Source organism: Anomaloglossus baeobatrachus, assembly GCF_048569485.1.
Source record: "Anomaloglossus baeobatrachus isolate aAnoBae1 chromosome 5 unlocalized genomic scaffold, aAnoBae1.hap1 SUPER_5_unloc_13, whole genome shotgun sequence".
Taxonomy (NCBI): domain Eukaryota; kingdom Metazoa; phylum Chordata; class Amphibia; order Anura; family Aromobatidae; genus Anomaloglossus; species Anomaloglossus baeobatrachus.
Window position 1 is genome coordinate 93,844 of NW_027441788.1, and position 17,459 is coordinate 111,302.

Consider the following 17,459-nt stretch of genomic DNA (forward strand, 5'->3'; position numbering starts at 1 on the left):
TGCAATATGCTGCAACTGAGGAATTAAAGGGTAAGTTGGACATTAGAATGAAAATGTCTGACAAGGGTGCAGTAGTGATAGTGATGGATTTTTCTGCATACAGGTCACAAATAATTGACCTTCTGAATGATACCAGTACATATGTAAAATTAAATAACAATCCCTCTGTGAAATGTATTAAAGACACAAATAAAATCATTGACGGGATATCTTTGGGAGCGCTCACTAAAGCTCAGGGTGATTACTTGCATGTGGATCATCCTGCTCTTCCTATTATGCATGCCCTCCCAAAGATGCACAAATCCACCCCCCATGAGACCCATTATTTCTGGGATTGGCTCCATTACGGTGTGACTGGGAGAGCGGCTTCATTCATTACTTCAGCCACTAGTCCAGCGCACACCAGGCTTTCTGAAGGATTCTACTGATGTTTTGGAGCAACTTTCACATTTTTCATGGTCTCTTGGTTGAGCTGTGATGTTACCTCACTATTTCTATCCCACACAATATTGCTCTGGATGCATTGACATTTCATTTAAAGAAATATTCCAACTTTTCTGAAGATTTACAGCATTATATGTTGGATGTGACTTTTTTTTTCTCATGACTCACATTTTTTTTCCTTTTGATAATTATTTTTTTTTCTGCAATGTAAGGATGTGTCCATGGTGCCAAATACTCCCCTTCCCTTGCAAATCTGGGAAGAATGTTAATTTCTTTTTTTTCACAGAATAATCCCTTTATTGCCCTTTTGTTCTGGTATGCCTGATTCATAGACGACATGCTCATCATTTCTGCCATACCAGAGTTTATGTCTTATATCAATTCAAATCAATTTAATCTCTTTTTTTCAGCATAATTCAACATCAATTTCTTTTTGGGATTTGCAGAGTGGGAAAAAAAATCCTAGAAAGGAAGAGAGAGGCGGCGCTTTTCCCGTTGCAGTATTTAGTGATCATAAGGAGTGCTTGAATGGTAATGCACTCACCTTGGGGTAAAATGGATCGCGCATGTAATCCAGGGAACCCGTCTATCCAACGGCAGCATCTGGTCGGCCCATTGAATTGGAATCCTTCACTGGGCTCCGAGCAGAAAACAAAAAGACAAAAGGAGAAGGGCGGTCCGCACACAATCCGGTGGCTTTGACGTATAGGTACAAAATGACCAGATCCACTTATACTGATCCTTTCTTTATTAAAAAAAAATAACAAAGACATTATTAGTATGAGTGGATCTGGTCATTTTGTGCCTATACGTCTAAGCCACCGGATTATGCGCGGATCGCCCTTCTCCTCTTGTCTTTTTATATTTTTTGGATTTACATTTCTATGATAAAATGTCCACCTCTACGTTTTGTAAACCCCTTTCTGGTAACAGTGTATTGCATGCGGCTAGCAGTCAGCGAGGTGGTGACATTAGACGTAAATTATTAACACGAGCGGCGTACTGGATTTTTTATTTAGATACTGCCTCACCGCATGGTCTGAATACCGTTCATATATGTCCCCTTATTGGTTTTTCATTATATGCATTCAAATATTTAGATGATCTGTGTTTCAGCTTGTATTTGAATATTTGGTTATTGATTTTTGTTATGTACTCAGTCATTTAAAACTCTTTTTTCCCTTTATTTTTTTTCTCCTTTCTGCTCCCTCTTTTTCTTCATTTTTCAAGTGTATTGTTTTTAGCTTGAACAAAGTTGTATTGTAGCGTTTGAAACGCGTTACTTTCATCATCCTATATATATAGAATATCCAATTCTGAATAAACTTGGAATTTTATAATTACGTTTATAATTGGAATTACGTTTGGTTCAATGGACAGTCCTTGCTTCAATTGAGTCAGTGGGTGAGCAGATATTCCCTTCCCTTTTCCTATTCATGTGCTAAATATTTTAAGGCTAGTGAACAACCCTCTACGCTAACTTAGGTTGGGGACAAAGCGGTGACCACATGGGCAACATCTATAACAATTTCAGGGTATAAAGGAATGGCCTCATGCACAGTCAGTCTAGATCAGGGTTTCCCAACTCCAGTCCTCAAGGCACACCAACAGTGCATGTTTTCAGGATTTCCTTAGCATTGCACTGCTGTTGGAACCAGCACCTGGGCAGGTAATTACATTAACACCTGTGCAATACTAAGGAAATCCCAAAAACCTGCACTGTTGGTGTGCCTTGAGTACTGGAGTTGGGGAACACTGGTCTAGATGAACAGTTGAATCTTCTACTTTGAGAGCAAGTGAAAAATTTTGCTGAAATATGGTCAGTTTGCTGTGGGAGTCAAATCTTTTTCCCTGAGGCAATGCTTTGCTGCTCCATGTCATCCAAATACTTTTCAAAATTAAACTCCTCATCTGATGAGGCTGAAGATACCGCAGCAGTAGCACTGGCAGGATCCAAGTCCTCTTGCTTTAATGCACACACATTGATTACAAGCAAACAGCTCACAGGTGAGGATGTTACCTTTATTAGCCATTCAAACCCATTTGTGTCAACATCTGTGCATGTTATCAGGCCAAAATCACCAGGGTGTGTGAACTTTTCATTAGGGTGATTTGCATGGTTTTGATTGTCATTATGATTTAAAAAGAGAAAACACAGTAGATGACAATAAATGGCTTCATACAACCACCATCCATGAGTGGAAAAAAAGTTTTTGTGTTATCATTCATATTCTCTGAAAAAAGGCCAAGAAAGCAAAAAAATCTGCAGAGGTATGTAAACTTTTGAGCACAACTGTATACAGACATTATGAGACATTAGAGAGTAACACAACACATACCAAGAGAAGTGAGGTTCCTGCTCGCAAGCTTTACAATCTATGAGGAAGGAGGGAAGGCACAAAAGGTAAAAGGTAAAAAGTGCTTATATTGTACGTTCCAGCCATCAATATAATAAATAGGAGATTCACATTTTGCTACATGAACTAGTCACCGGCCAGTATGGGAACAATTGCATATACAGAGGGCTATTAAATGCATATAGGGTGTGAACAGATGATAAAACAAACAGAGAAAAGGTATGAGACTGGGTCTTTGTCCCTGGAGCTTTTCTACTCGGTATAATGAGACTCACTGATCTTATTCATATAAAAAGCGTCTGAGTAACATAGAAACTGCCTAAATATGAGGAGCTTGTCTGATCTATAAGTCACTGTATAAAGAGCTATGGAGACAGCACTATTCTTCTGTATAACATATGTGATGTTGCTGTAGCCCTAATATTTCTGTACATGGTCCATGTGTCTGAAATTTGTAGCCGCTTGCTTTTTTTATATTTTTCTAGCCCCTTGGGGCCATGTAATGTCATTTTACCTTTTGCAATATGCCGCTTTTTGAATATTATGAGCAAGTTTGTAATAAAGCCTGGAAAGATTTTACTCCGAGTGCATTGGAGCTGGATTTTGTTTTTCCTTTTTCTGACACCATACCAATAGCAGCCGCTGGCCAATCAGTTCCCCCCCCCCCCCCGACTTTGGCATATGGCAACTGCCATTGGTTTAGCTGTAGAGAGATTCTCTGCCTTGCGCGGGCCATTCATGCAACTGAAGAAAAGCTCAGATGGGGGGCCCTGCACATCCACCATTGTCAAGATGTCTAGGAAGCAAGAAAGAGGACACTGAGGGAATGACATACAGGTGAGAAGGATTGTTTTTTGTGTATGTGAAGGACAGCATAATAAGGGACATTAGTAGAGGATGAGACATTGCTACAAGGGGTGAGCATATTCTACAAGGGGACAAGGATGGGTACATTACTACAAGTGAACAAAGATGGGCATATTACCACAAAAGGACAAGGGTGGGCACATTACTTCAAGGGAAGAAAGATAGAAACGATACTACAAGAAGAGTACCAGGATGGGCACATTACTACAGGAGGACAAGAATGGGCACGTTACTACAAGAAGATGACAAGGATGGGTGCATTCATAGAATCATAGAATATTAGAGTTGGAATGGACCTCCTGGGTCATCTAGTCCAACCCCCTGCTCAAAGCAGGATTCACTAAATCATCCCAGACAGATGTCCGTCCAACCTCTTTTTAAAGACTTCCATTGAAGGAGAACTCACAACCTCTTGTGGCAGACTGTTCCACTCGTTGATCACCCTCACTGTCAAAAAGTTTTTTCTAATATCTAATCTGTGTCTCCTCCCCATCAGTTTCATCTCATTGCTTCTTGTCTTTCCTTGTGAAAATGAGAATAAAACTGATCCCTCTACAGTGTGACAGCCTTTAAGATATTTGAAGACAGCTATTAAGTCTCCTCTCAGTCTTCTCTTTTGCAAGCTAAACAATCCTAAATCCTGTAACCGTTCCTCATAGGACATGGTTTGCAGACCAGTCACCATTCTGGTCACTCTTCTCTGAACTTGCTCCAGTTTGTTGATGTCTTTTTTAAAATGTGCTGCCCAGAACTGGACACAATATTCCAGATGAGGTCTGACCAAAGAGGAGTAAAGGGGGATAATGACTTCACGTGATCTAGACTGTATGCTTCTGTTAATACATCCTAGAATGGTGTTTGCCTTTTTTGCTGCTACGTTACACTGTTGACTCATGTTCAGTCTGTGATCTATTAGTATACCTAAGTCTTTTTCACACATGCTTTTGGATAGCTCTATTCCTCCCATGCTGTATATGCTCTTTTCATTATTCTTGCCAAGATGTATGACTTTGCATTTCTCCCTGTTAAAAACCATTCTATTAGTTGCTGCCCATTGTTCCAGCTTGTTTAGATCTTGTTGAATCCTCTCTCTCTTCTCTAGTATTAGCTATTCCTCCTAGCTTTGTGTCATCAGCAAATTTAATCAGTTTACCCTTAATACCTTTATCTAAATCATTGATAAAGATGTTGAACAACACGGGGCCCAGGACAGATCCCTGTGGTACCCCACTTGAGACAGTCTTCCAACTGGATGTGCAGCCATTTATGACCACTCTTTGACTCCAATCGCTAAGCAAGTTACGAATCCATCTAACATTTGCATTACTACAAGGTGACGTGGATGGGCACAATAATACAAGGAGACAAGGATGTGCACATTACTACAAGGGGACGAGAATAGACACATTGCTACCGACAGGGATTGGCACATTGCTACAGGGGACAAGTATGGACACATTACTCACGATGAAGACAAGGATGGTAACATTACTACAGGAGACATGGATGGTCACATTGCTACAGGAGGGGGTGTGGGAGGACCTAGCGTCACCAGTTACAGGTGCTCAGGGGGAAAAAAACAGAGAAAAAGGAGATATCCCCGGCACACTGTTATGTTTCCCAAATGAAGTCCAAGAAAGAGTCTTGATATATATTCCAATTTTTATTTTTCAGAAGAAGGGAATAATAGTACAATTTGCAGAGAGTCCGCCTAAAAACGTTTCGGCCTAACCTCGGCCTTCATCTGGTCGGACAGACTGACTAAATACGTGGGAGATCCCTGGGGCAGAATGCTGGTATGAGCGAGGATATCTAGTTATAAGGATAGATGAGGATAGTCAGTAATAGAAATTTATCATAGTTATCATGATTCTGTATATGAGAAAGGGCTAACGCCTCTGCTTATGTGCACGTTTTCGTGTCCGTCAAGGTAAGGCAGGATAACAACCTGTATATGGATTGCAAAAAAGAGCAATATGGAACCAGGTCTGTATGTAGTATAGCTGAATCAAACTAGTGAATTTGGCACATTAGTCAGCACTTAGCATGTAACTAAATACCTTTGCAGGAAAATGCAGAAAAATGAATCTAAAGTAGACACAAGGCTGGCGTCCGTCGTCACGATCATCCAGCGTGCCGGGAGGAAGGACCTTCCCTGGAGAATGGAGGGAGAGCGCTTCCACCAATCTAGGGATCTGCTGACTCTGGAGGGCAGCACTACAAGGCGATCCAGCGAGTAAACGCTCCTGTCCCAAGACGATAGCAGGAACCTCTGAAGGCGACGTGTGAAATTGAGCAAATGGGACCGCTTCCATTGCAGCCACCATTTTTCCCTAGTACTCTCATGCCAAAGCGTAAGGAGCAAGGGGCAGGGTGCTGAAGGGTCCGAATTCCTTTGAGGAGAGGGGAGTGCTTGACCTCGGGAAGGATGACTCTTGCTTGTGAGGTATCAAACTTCATTCCTAGGAAGTTGATGGACTGCGCAGGGATCAGAGACGATTTCGCCCAGTTGATTATCCAGCCCAGACGCTGAAGAGTGTCCAAGGTTATCAGTAGGTTTTCATAACACTCCGTGGAGGACGGAGGTTTTATTAGGAGGTCGTCCAGATAGGACCCGGGGTATCATTGTCATCCCCTAAGAATAACCATTGCCGTGGCTAAAACTTTTGTGAACACTCTTGGCGCTGTGGAAAGGCCAAAGGGCAGCGCCGTAAACTGAAAGTGTTGTCCCTGGATCACAAAGCGAAGGAATTTCTGGTGAGAGGGGAAGATCGGGATGTGGAGGTAGGCATCTTGGATGTCCACTGAGCAGAGGAATTCGTCGGGTTCCATGGAGACTATGACCGATCGAAGTGACTCCATATGGAAGTGACGTAGACGGACACGACTGTTTACGCGTTTGGGATCCAGGATGGGACGCACTGTCCCGTTCTTCTTCGGGACCACAAAGAGGTTCGAGTAAAACCCCTTGAACCACTCCTGCTGTGGAACAGGGACGATGACTTCAGAATCTAGGAGAGTCTGGATGGCTGTGAAGAAGGCTGGGATGAGCGAGCAATCCTTGGGAGGTCGTAATTCGAAGAAGCGTGGTGGTGGGGCAGTAGAAAATTCTATCTTGTAGCCATGAGAGTCTACATCTCTGACCCAAGCGTCGTTGACCACGGACAACCACACGTCTTTGAAACGGAGGAGACTACCTCCCACCCTTGGGCGAGCCCGGGGTGGAGGGAGCCAGTCATGTAGAGGAAAATCTGTTGGACCTAGGTCGGGAAGGCTTGCTCTTGTGGCCTCGGGAGCGCCAGGAGGGTGCGGTTGAAGGTTGGCTTCTTCTTTTCTCGTTGTGGGGATCTGTCCCGACGGGGAGCAGTGGTGTTTGAAAACTGGCGAAAGGGAAAACTCCTTCTGGGAGGACCGCAAGCTATTTTTCTTTGGAGGGAGAGAAGCACTCTTCCCTCCCGTGGCATCTGAAATAATCATGTCGAGCTTGTCTCCAAAAAGTCTGAGACCCTGGAAGGGGAGGCTGGAGAGGGACCTTTTGGAAGCGGAGTCTGCATTCCATACTTTCAGCCACAGAACTCTACGGATAGCAGAGATGTTGCCTGCTGCAGTAGCTGTTGAAGAGGCCGCATCTAAGGAGGCTGAGACAAGGTATTTTCCTGTATGAGCTATTTGATCTGCCAGATCAGCTAGTTCTGCTGGGGGTGCCCCTGAGAGGATGCCCTGTTTAAGAGTCTTAGCCCAAGAGGAAATCGCTTTTGAAACCCAAGTGGAAGCGAATATTGGGCAGAGGGTGGATCCAGAAGCCTCAAAGGCTGACTTAGCTAAAGACTCAATGTGTCTGTCAGAGATCCTTGAGAGACTCACCGTCCGACAGGGGAAGGATGGTGCTGGAAGAGACGCGGGAGACTGGCGGGTCCACTGAGGGGGAGACTGACCATTTGTGGAGGAGCTCCTGCGGGAAGGGGTACAAAACCCGTAACTTCTTAAGCCGCTGAAAGCGCCTTTCGGGATGCGCCCATTCCCTCAACAGAATATCGTCGAACTCCTCGTGATTAGAGAAGGACCTTGGTGACTTCTTGGATCTTTTAAATGGAACGGACTGAGTTGCCTGAGTAGGTTCCTCATTCTTCACGTCTAACGTCTGATTGACAGCTATAATTAGGCTGTCCATCATGCTACTGATCTTGGAGATCTGTTCAGAATCTAAGTCAGAGTCAGAACCTGAGTCGTCGTGGTCAGAGACTGGAGCTGCAGGTCCGTCAGAGGTAGGAGAGAGGGATCGTGGAGCTCTTGGGGCTGAGTAAGGAGAAGGGGACCTCGAGGATGAGCTGGACTGCGTTCGCTTCCTGGACCTCCTGTACGATCTGCCTTGTAGGAGTGGGGTACCCACGATATCAGACTCGCCCTCGGGCATAATAGGGGCCCCGGATACGGTATTAGGCAGGTGCTCTATAACAGAAACCAAGGTCTGTGACACCCTGGTTAAGTTATCTACGGATTGGGAGAGGACTGTGGCCCACTCAGGTGGGGGGGCCGCGTCCTTAATACGGGCGGTGGGGGGCTCCGTTACTGACATGGCGGGTGTGCTACAGGTCTGGCAGAGGGACGAGGTCTGACCCAAGGGGAACTTCTTAAGACAGGAAGAACATGCAACATGTAAGACAAGGACCTGAGAGCAAGAGCGAGAAGCTCTGGTGTTAGGCATAGGAGTAGGAGAAAGAGAGAAGCCCGAGGAAGCCAGAGGGATAGGAGCTGGGGAAGGAGCTGCCTCAGAGTGGCAGAGCTTACCCAGACTCAGAAGCTGGACTAACAATAAGGAATAACGTTTGGAACACCATTCTAAGTCTGAACTGGGTGCAAAAACCTAAAAAAACATCACTATGGGGAGATAAGGTATGCAACACCAGTGACTATGTAAGGGGAATACATGAAATAGCAGAAACTGCTGTGTGAATACTGACTTGAAAAATCCAATAGCTACATGTAAGAGTGAAAATGTGAAAAATGGAATCTGCATTACTGCCATGAACATATGAATCAAGAGAAATTTAGCTACTGAATTGATCAATGCAATAGAGCCCCAACACTACGCCAAAGTATTTCTCTACGTTGGGGTCCCTAGCTTGTGTGTGTCCTCTCATGCAGTTAAAAAACTTACCGTGTATGGGAAGCTGAGACCCAGGCTATATATGCGTATGATATGGATTGGCAATAGGTGTGTGGGGAGGGTTCACAAACGAAAAACTACTAACAATAAGGAATAACGTTTGGAACACCATTCTAAGTCTGAACTGGGTGCAAAAACCTAAAAAAACATCACTATGGGGAGATAAGGTATGCAACACCAGTGACTATGTAAGGGGAATACATGAAATAGCAGAAACTGCTGTGTGAATACTGACTTGAAAAATCCAATAGCTACATGTAAGAGTGAAAATGTGAAAAATGGAATCTGCATTACTGCCATGAACATATGAATCAAGAGAAATTTAGCTACTGAATTGATCAATGCAATAGAGCCCCAACACTACGCCAAAGTATTTCTCTACGTTGGGGTCCCTAGCTTGTGTGTGTCCTCTCATGCAGTTAAAAAACTTACCGTGTATGGGAAGCTGAGACCCAGGCTATATATGCGTATGATATGGATTGGCAATAGGTGTGTGGGGAGGGTTCACAAACGAAAAACTACTAACAATAAGGAATAACGTTTGGAACAGGTATGCAACACCAGTGACTATGTAAGGGGAATACATGAAATAGCAGAAACTGCTGTGTGAATACTGACTTGAAAAATCCAACTCTTACATGTAGCTATTGGATTTTTCAAGTCAGTATTCACACAGCAGTTTCTGCTATTTCATGTATTCCCCTTACATAGTCACTGGTGTTGCATACCTTATCTCCCCATAGTGATGTTTTTTTAGGTTTTTGCACCCAGTTCAGACTTAGAATGGTGTTCCAAACGTTATTCCTTATTGTTAGTAGTTTTTCGTTTGTGAACCCTCCCCACACACCTATTGCCAATCCATATCATACGCATATATAGCCTGGGTCTCAGCTTCCCATACACGGTAAGTTTTTTAACTGCATGAGAGGACACACACAAGCTAGGGACCCCAACGTAGAGAAATACTTTGGCGTAGTGTTGGGGCTCTATTGCATTGATCAATTCAGTAGCTAAATTTCTCTTGATTCATATGTTCATGGCAGTAATGCAGATTCCATTTTTCACATTTTCACTCTTACATGTAGCTATTGGATTTTTCAAGTCAGTATTCACACAGCAGTTTCTGCTATTTCAGAAGCTGGACTGTCCTGGAGGTCTCTGTGACGGAGGCTGCGTAGCAGGGAGGCAGGCACTGAAGTGCAGAGCTGACCGCTGGGTGCAGGAGCAGGCTGCTCCTGTTAGGCACGGGCGTGGGATCTGCGTTGCTGGTAAGCAGAAGATGGTGCTAGCACACTGAGGAAGGTGGGCTGGGCTTGAAAAGAGCGCGCAGGGTTCCCGCACGGTGGGGGGAGAGAGATCTACTCTGATAAGACAACACGACTAGGATTGGATCGCGCGGGGGGGGGGGAGGCGTGGCCCGGGCGGGAGACAAGGCCGCACTGAAGCCAGCGGCTACATTTTTGGAGCTGGCCGACGGGGGAAGCTAGGAGTGCGCACAGGAAGCCGCTCGAGACGAGGTAACGGGATTACCCGGCCGTTCTAACTACTCTTAACCTCTTCACGACCTGCCGATTTTTCGCTTTCCGCTTTTTTTTTCGCCATTCTATTTCTGAGAGACGTAACTTTTTTATTTTTCAGTCAATATGGTCATGTGAGGGCTCAATGTTTGCGGAACGAGCTGTACTTTTAAATGAAAATAGAGGTTTTACCATATAGTGTACTGGAAAACAGAAAAAAATTCCAAATGCAGAAAAATTGCAAAAAAAGTGCGATAGCACTATTGTTTTTGAGATATTTTATTCACTGTGTTCACTGTATGGTAAAACTGATGTATGGGTGTGATGCCTCAGGTCAGTGCGAGTTCGTAGACACCAAACATGTATAGGTTTACTTTTATATAAGGGGTTAAAAAAAATTCGGACGTTTGTCTGAAAAAAGTGGCGCACGTTTTACGCCATATTCCGTGACACGTAGCGTTCTCATTTTTCGGGATCTATGGCTCAGTGACGGCTTATTTTTGCGACTCGAGCTGACATTTTTAACGGTATCATTTTTGCGCAGATGCTACGTTTTGATCGCCTGTTATTGCATTTTGCGCAAAAGTTGTGGCGACAAAAAAACGTCATTTTGGCGTTTGGATTTTTTTTTTGCCGCTACGCCGTTTACTGATCAGATTAATTGATTTTATATTTTGATAGATCGGGTGTTTCTGAACGCGGCGATACCAAATGTGTGTATATTTTTTATTTTTTAACCCTTTAATTTTCAATGGGGCGAAAGATTTGAACTTTTAGGTTTTTAATTTTTTTTTTTTAATTTTTAAAAATTTTTTTTTTTTACTTAATTTTTTATTTTACTGGTCCCCCTAGGGGGCTATTGCGATCAGCAATCCGATCGCTCTGCACTATCTGCTGATCACAGCTATACAGCTGTAAACAGCAGATACGTGCACTTCCTGCTTCCCTGGCTTCCGTACAAAACAAAAGTGAAAGTAGTTCATGTCAAGCACAGGAGTCATCACATGACCCTGTTCTACCATGACAACCACCGGAAGTCACGTGATCATGTCATGTGACTTCCGGTATCGGGTGGTAAGTAAAACTTTACCGCGATCGCGTTTATAATGGCGCTGTCACATATTGACATCGCCATTACAGGGGTTAAACGGCACGAGCAGATAACGATTCTGCTCGTGCCTAGCAGGCACACATCTCAGCTGTGAAAGTCAGCTGAGATGTGCGCCGATCGCAGCATGCTGTTGCCAGGAGACCGCGGGCAGTAACGTTATGACCGCTAGGACGTAATTTTACGGCCCGCAGTTGTTAAGGGGAAATTTTTTTTTTTTTCTTCTTCTTCTAAACGGAGTCCCCCCATGACCCGGGACAGGGAAGTACCTTTCCTGAAGGCCCCGATGCTGTTTATCCTTGCGGAGGTCACGAAGACTGTTCCTCAGTCGTCCCGGGCATAGTCGACGGGCTGCTGGGAGAGGTACGTCTCTGCTTCGGGTACCGTCTTCGTCCTCCTACCCACAATCAGGCTCAAAAGCGAGAGAGTTGGGCAGGGGGGCAGGACCCACCCGCTCAGTCGTCCTTTACGGTGCCCCGTCTTGTCCTAGAGCGGAAGCGCCTCGAACACTCTTCCGTGTTGGAGGGCTGGGGTCCTTCCGGACAGACACAGATGGGAAACAGTAAGTGGCGGATGGACCCCACACTGTGCCACCGGTCTAGGGGGGGGAAACAGGGTGAGCGATTATACCCTGTCGCCCGACGAGCTGTGTCTGGAAGAAAAAGGAAAAGATTAGTATACAAACCTGAGGGGCTGAAGGCAGCCCCGCATGTCCACCTCCTGCGGACACTAAGCAGAAACTGAAGTCCTGAATGCCAGTTGGTGGGTGTATAATGCTGGGGAGGAGCTAACTTTTTTTGCATAGTGTCAGCCTCCTAGTGGCAGCAAGCATACACCCATCGTGTCCTGTGTCCCCCAATGAAGCGATAAAGAAATAATAATCTCTGGAGGTGGCATTATCTTCCCGGCAGCATCTGCCCCATAGCCTGGAAGAGCTCATTTACATAAAGTGATAAAAGAAGAATTATCCACAACAAAACGTCTGACCTGAGAAATCCAGGTCTGTCAGCATCCTATAACCTGTATGTCCACCTTAACCATTCATAAAGTGGTGACAGATTCCCTTTAAGTGTTAAACGAAAAAAATAAATTTATATTTTTTATATATATATACAGTTAGGACAGTGACAATTTTCGCGAGTTGGGCTCTGCATGCCACCACATTGGATTTGAAATGAAACCTCTACAACAGAATTCAAGTGCAGATTGTAACGTTTAATTTGAAGGTTTGAACAAAAATATCTGATAGAAATTGTAGGAATTGTACACATTTCTTTACAAACACTCCACATTTTAGGAGGTCAAAAGTAATTGGACAAATAAACCAAACCCAAAGAAAATATTTTTATTTTCAATATTTTGTTGCGAATCCTTTGGAGGCAATCACTGCCTTAAGTCTGGAACCCATGGACATCACCAAACGCTGGGTTTCCTCCTTCTTAATGCTTTGCCAGGCCTTTACAGCCGCAGCCTTCAGGTCTTGCTTGTTTGTGGGTCTTTCCGTCTTAAGTCTGGATTTGAGCAAGTGAAATGCATGCTCAATTGGGTTAAGATCTGGTGATTGACTTGGCCATTGCAGAATGTTCCACTTTTTTGCACTCATGAACTCCTGGGTAGCTTTGGCTGTATGCTTGGGGTCATTGTCCATCTGTACTATGAAGCGCCGTTCGATCAATTTTGCGGCATTTGGCTGAATCTGGGCTGAAAGTATATCCCGGTACACTACAGAATTCATCCGGCTACTCTTGTCTGCTGTTATGTCATCAAAAAACACAAGTGACCCAGTGCCATTGAAAGCTATGCATGCCCATGCCATCACGTTGCCTCCACCATGTTTTACAGAGGATGTGGTGTGCCTTGGATCATGTGCCGTTCCCTTTCTTCTCCAAACTTTTTTCTTCCCATCATTCTGGTACAGGTTGATCTTTGTCTCATCTGTCCATAGAATACTTTTCCAGAACTGAGCTGGCTTCATGAGGTGTTTTTCAGCAAATTTAACTCTGGCCTCTCTATTTTTGGAATTGATGAATGGTTTGCATCTAGATATGAACCCTTTGTATTTACTTTCATGGAGTCTTCTCTTTACTGTTGACTTAGAGACAGATACACCTACTTCACTGAGAGTGTTCTGGACTTCAGTTGATGTTGTGAACGGGTTCTTCTTCACCAAAGAAAGTATGCGGCGATCATCCACCACTGTTGTCATCCGTGGACGCCCAGGCCTTTTTGAGTTCCCAAGCTCACCAGTCAATTCCTTTTTTCTCAGAATGTACCCGACTGTTGATTTTGCTACTCCAAGCATGTCTGCTATCTCTCTGATGGATTTTTTCTTTTTTTTCAGCCTCAGGATGTTCTGCTTCACCTCAATTGAGAGTTCCTTAGACCGCATGTTGTCTGGTCACAGCAACAGCTTCCAAATGCAAAACCACACACCTGTAATCAACCCCAGACCTTTTAACTACTTCATTGATTACAGGTTAACGAGCGAGACGCCTTCAGAGTTAATTGCAGCCCTTAGAGTCCCTTGTCCAATTACTTTTGGTCCCTTGAAAAAGAGGAGGCTATGCATTACAGAGCTATGATTCCTAAACCCTTTCTCCGATTTGGATGTGAAAACTCTCATATTGCAGCTGGGAGTGTGCACTTTCAGCCCATATTATATATAGAATTGTATTTCTGGACATGTTTTTGTAAACAGCTAAAATAACAAAACTTGTGTCACTGTCCAAATATTTCTGGACCTAACTGTAGGTCTATAAGAGTCAGGGATGAGGGGGTCCTTGCCAGGTTTAGGTATGACAAGTATTTTTTTTTTTTTTTCACCTGCACCATTATATTCAGAGTCGTGTAAGCTTTTACATTTTATGGATCTGGGGCTGTGTGAGGGCATATTTTTTGTGTCATGAGCTGATGTTTTTACTGATACCATTTATGGATACTTGCAATGTTTATATAACCTGTTATTGCAATGAAAACCTACCAAACACCATTCCCAATTTCTTTCTCAAAGTTTATTTTCTCATTACACATGGATGTACATGAATCATTATAACGGGTGATCACTATTATATTGTCAGGTGCCCAACTCTTGGTTCCACACCATTTTAGTGAAATTGTTATGTGGGTCAGGAGCGTGCTGCAGGATATTCTTAGGCCATGGAAGAGTCACATTTGTCACACAGCCAGCTGCAAATCCACAAAAGCAGAGGTTGGTACGGTATTCAATAAAGAGGCCAAAACACTGCAAACCCATTCTAATTAGCTAGTTACATAGGGTGCAGAGGACCAGGCTAATCAAATTTTGATGACCGTGTATTCGCCTTATAAATATCCAAAGCCTGTAAAAAAAAAAAAAAACAAAAAAAAACCTACATCCAAAAAACAATGATATAGATTCCACTTCACATTTTTATACAATTATTACATACCTGGAAATATGTTTGTCAATGCATTGATTTCCTCTAAGCAAAAATCCACCATGAAGCTCTCTGACTCCCAATCAGGATTCCATGACTTGAATAGAAGCAATGCTTCTTGGATGCTTTCTGATGTCTCCTCTTGTGTTACAAAGGCTCCGACTATCAAGTAACACACGTTTGTCCTTACACATAGAAAGTATAAAGGCAACGCATATCGAGTCGTCCTGTACGTGGCATCCAAAAGTACTATGCTTCCATACATAGTCAATATTTTTCTCTGCCATTGTGCTTGGTAGCAGAATAAAAACTTTTGCTTCTCACGTTTCTCATCGGTGGTGGTGTTTTCACGGAAAAAAATGTTGTCTTCAGGCATTTGCTTTTCATACTGAACAACAAATTTTCTAATACTTTCTTGATCCAATAAAGAATTTCTATTCTCTTGCCTCAACGTTACAATAATATTTGCGATGTCTTTTCTGGTTGGATAGAACCTTCTGCGTGATCGCTCAGGGACTTCATCACAAAAACACTCTTTTGCTACAAAGGCAGCTAGCTGGATCATTATGTCACTGACCGTTCTTAATCCCCCTCTGTAAAGCTCTCTTACTTTCTTGCGAACTCTCTGATCCACTTTTTCTCGGAAGTTTGCAATCTTAAAACAAGGAAATTGGAATTAGAATAAAAATCTTGCATCATGTAGAATATCACATGTAAACAAAACAGTAACACAGACCGTTCTCTACCTCTCCAGTTGTAGCATGATTTTGATGGTCGGTTACATTTGGGTACTTAACTTTATAGTTGTGGATAGGAGCAAGTTTATCAAGGGAATTCTTTATTTTCTTAGACACCATCTTTCGTCTTTTTTCTGTGTTCTGAGCAATCTTAAAACAAATCGTTTCAAAAATTAGTTTGAAAATAATCAAAGACTTTTCCTACAAACAGATCTGTAAAACATGAAACATTTAGAACCTTTATGTGTTAATAATTATTTATAAAGTCACTAATTGGATGGTTGAACTGACAGGTGAGCCGTCACCAAACACCAATATTCAATATTTTAATATAATAACACCAAAAAATGTTTTAAAGTTGGAAAATAAAAACATTTTAACTTTGTTTTCACTTGAAATAAAGTATTTCTCAGTTTATGATACTTAAATATTTACTTTCAAACTTTATGACTTATCGGCAGAACTGAGCGACTCGCAAAGAAATGTTCAAATGACAAGTTTTACACCAGTAATAGATGAAGCGACATTGGTGTAGATTGTACTTATTGGCTTCCAAATACAGCTTGAAAATACTATTAAGGTTGACAAAATTAATTCTAATCTTAATTTTTTGGTATGCTATTTACGACATTTAAAAACAAAATTTTTATTTACCCTAAAGTCTGGAAAAATTGCTATATGATAAATGTATAGCTTGGCTGGGCAGTCCATTTTCTTTGTGGTCTGGATGATAGTCCTTTGTTTAAGAAAGCCATGATCCTCAGCCTTATCAATAAAAAAAAAAAAAAAAGGTATGTAGAACAATTATTTCAATCCCTTCAAATGGAACCAAAATTACTTTTTACTATTATTGAATATTTCAATTTACATAAAGAAACATGCAGGTATATTGAATGTTATATAGATCTATATATAAATTATAAAAAGTTCAAATTCTATACACACAAACACATGTAGTAAAATATATTATATATATATATATATATATATATATATATATATATATACACACACACATACACATATATACATACATACATACATTATATGCACAAGTGTATATAATGTGTGTGTACATACACACATTCTATGTCCACACATATATAACTATCTATATCTCTAGATGATAATTATAATTGTTGATAGTTCTCTACACACTGCTCACCTCTCCATTCCTCTTCTTTAAGCTATTTCATGCAGCTTTTCCGGGCTACTCACTATAGGCATTGACTTCAAACCACATCCAGGGCTCAGAGGTCACTACTTTTAGTCAGGTGAAGCAATAGATGTGCTCCGTGCCCTTCTAACATGCAGTGCTCTGAGGCTTGGACGCAAACAATAATCCTTGGCTTATAGTGGAGAGTCCAGAGATGCAGCATGCAATGGCAGAAAGAAAAAAACAAAAAAAAAACAAAAACAACAGGTTGTTCAGCAGGCAACAGGGTGGCAGAAGAGGTAAGAGAGGAGGCAAGAATTGAAGGAAATAAATAAATCTCACCTCTTATATTACCATGCTTTTTTCTATCCAGCCCTTTTCTTTCTACCTTAGTGTGCTGCAGCTCTAGCATATTTCCTACTCACAAAGACTTCCAGTTGTGGTCAGGATCTTGATGTCACTGTGCATTATTAGGTCATGATTAAACATCACTACCTTATGACACAAAGTGACTTCCGGGGTCTAAAGACCTTTTGGAAAAGGGGGTCACAGATGCAGCGTGGTACAGCAGAAAGAAAAGGAACGGACAGTGAGCAGCTAGAGAGGTCAGTAATGGAAATCTTCTCTTGGGCGGTTGTTTTCTAGGCTTGTTACAGCTTACATACAAATTAAGGTTCTGCCCAAACCAAA

General features: G+C 42.5%; 2 protein-coding genes across 3 annotated transcripts in view; one reads left to right on the forward strand and one right to left on the reverse strand.

Moving 5' to 3' along the window:
• LOC142258829 (uncharacterized) overlaps positions 1–17,459 on the forward strand; it is a 117,135-nt gene that overhangs the window by 58,661 nt on the left and 41,015 nt on the right. The gene's annotated exons all lie outside the window — the stretch shown is intronic.
• On the reverse strand, positions 14,516–17,203 carry LOC142258841 (uncharacterized). 2 transcript variants are annotated; one of them, XM_075331425.1, is made up of 5 exons: positions 17,112–17,203; positions 16,268–16,378; positions 15,674–15,763; positions 14,889–15,531; positions 14,516–14,798 (listed from the first exon to the last, which is right to left on the reverse strand). In XM_075331425.1, the coding sequence occupies exons 2-5, from the start codon at positions 16,322–16,324 to the stop codon at positions 14,782–14,784; spliced, it is 807 nt and encodes a 268-aa protein (XP_075187540.1). In that variant the 5' UTR covers positions 16,325–16,378; positions 17,112–17,203; the 3' UTR covers positions 14,516–14,781. The 2 variants fall into 2 exon arrangements, with proteins under 2 accessions (XP_075187540.1, XP_075187539.1); XM_075331424.1 differs by having other exon boundaries at positions 15,623–15,763.

What these genes read in the sequence shown, in the direction of transcription:
- LOC142258841 (XM_075331424.1), bottom strand. Translation starts at nt 16,324, where the DNA reads ATGGACTGCCCAGCCAAGCTATACATTTATCATATAGCAATTTTTCCA. An exon ending in CAATTTTTCCAGACTTTAGG is followed by an intron (nt 15,764 to 16,267) that starts GTAAATAAAAAT and finishes ATTTGTTTTAAG; the next exon opens with ATTGCTCAGAACACAGAAAA. An exon ending in ATCATGCTACAACTGGAGAG is followed by an intron (nt 15,532 to 15,622) that starts GTAGAGAACGGT and finishes CCTTGTTTTAAG; the next exon opens with ATTGCAAACTTCCGAGAAAA.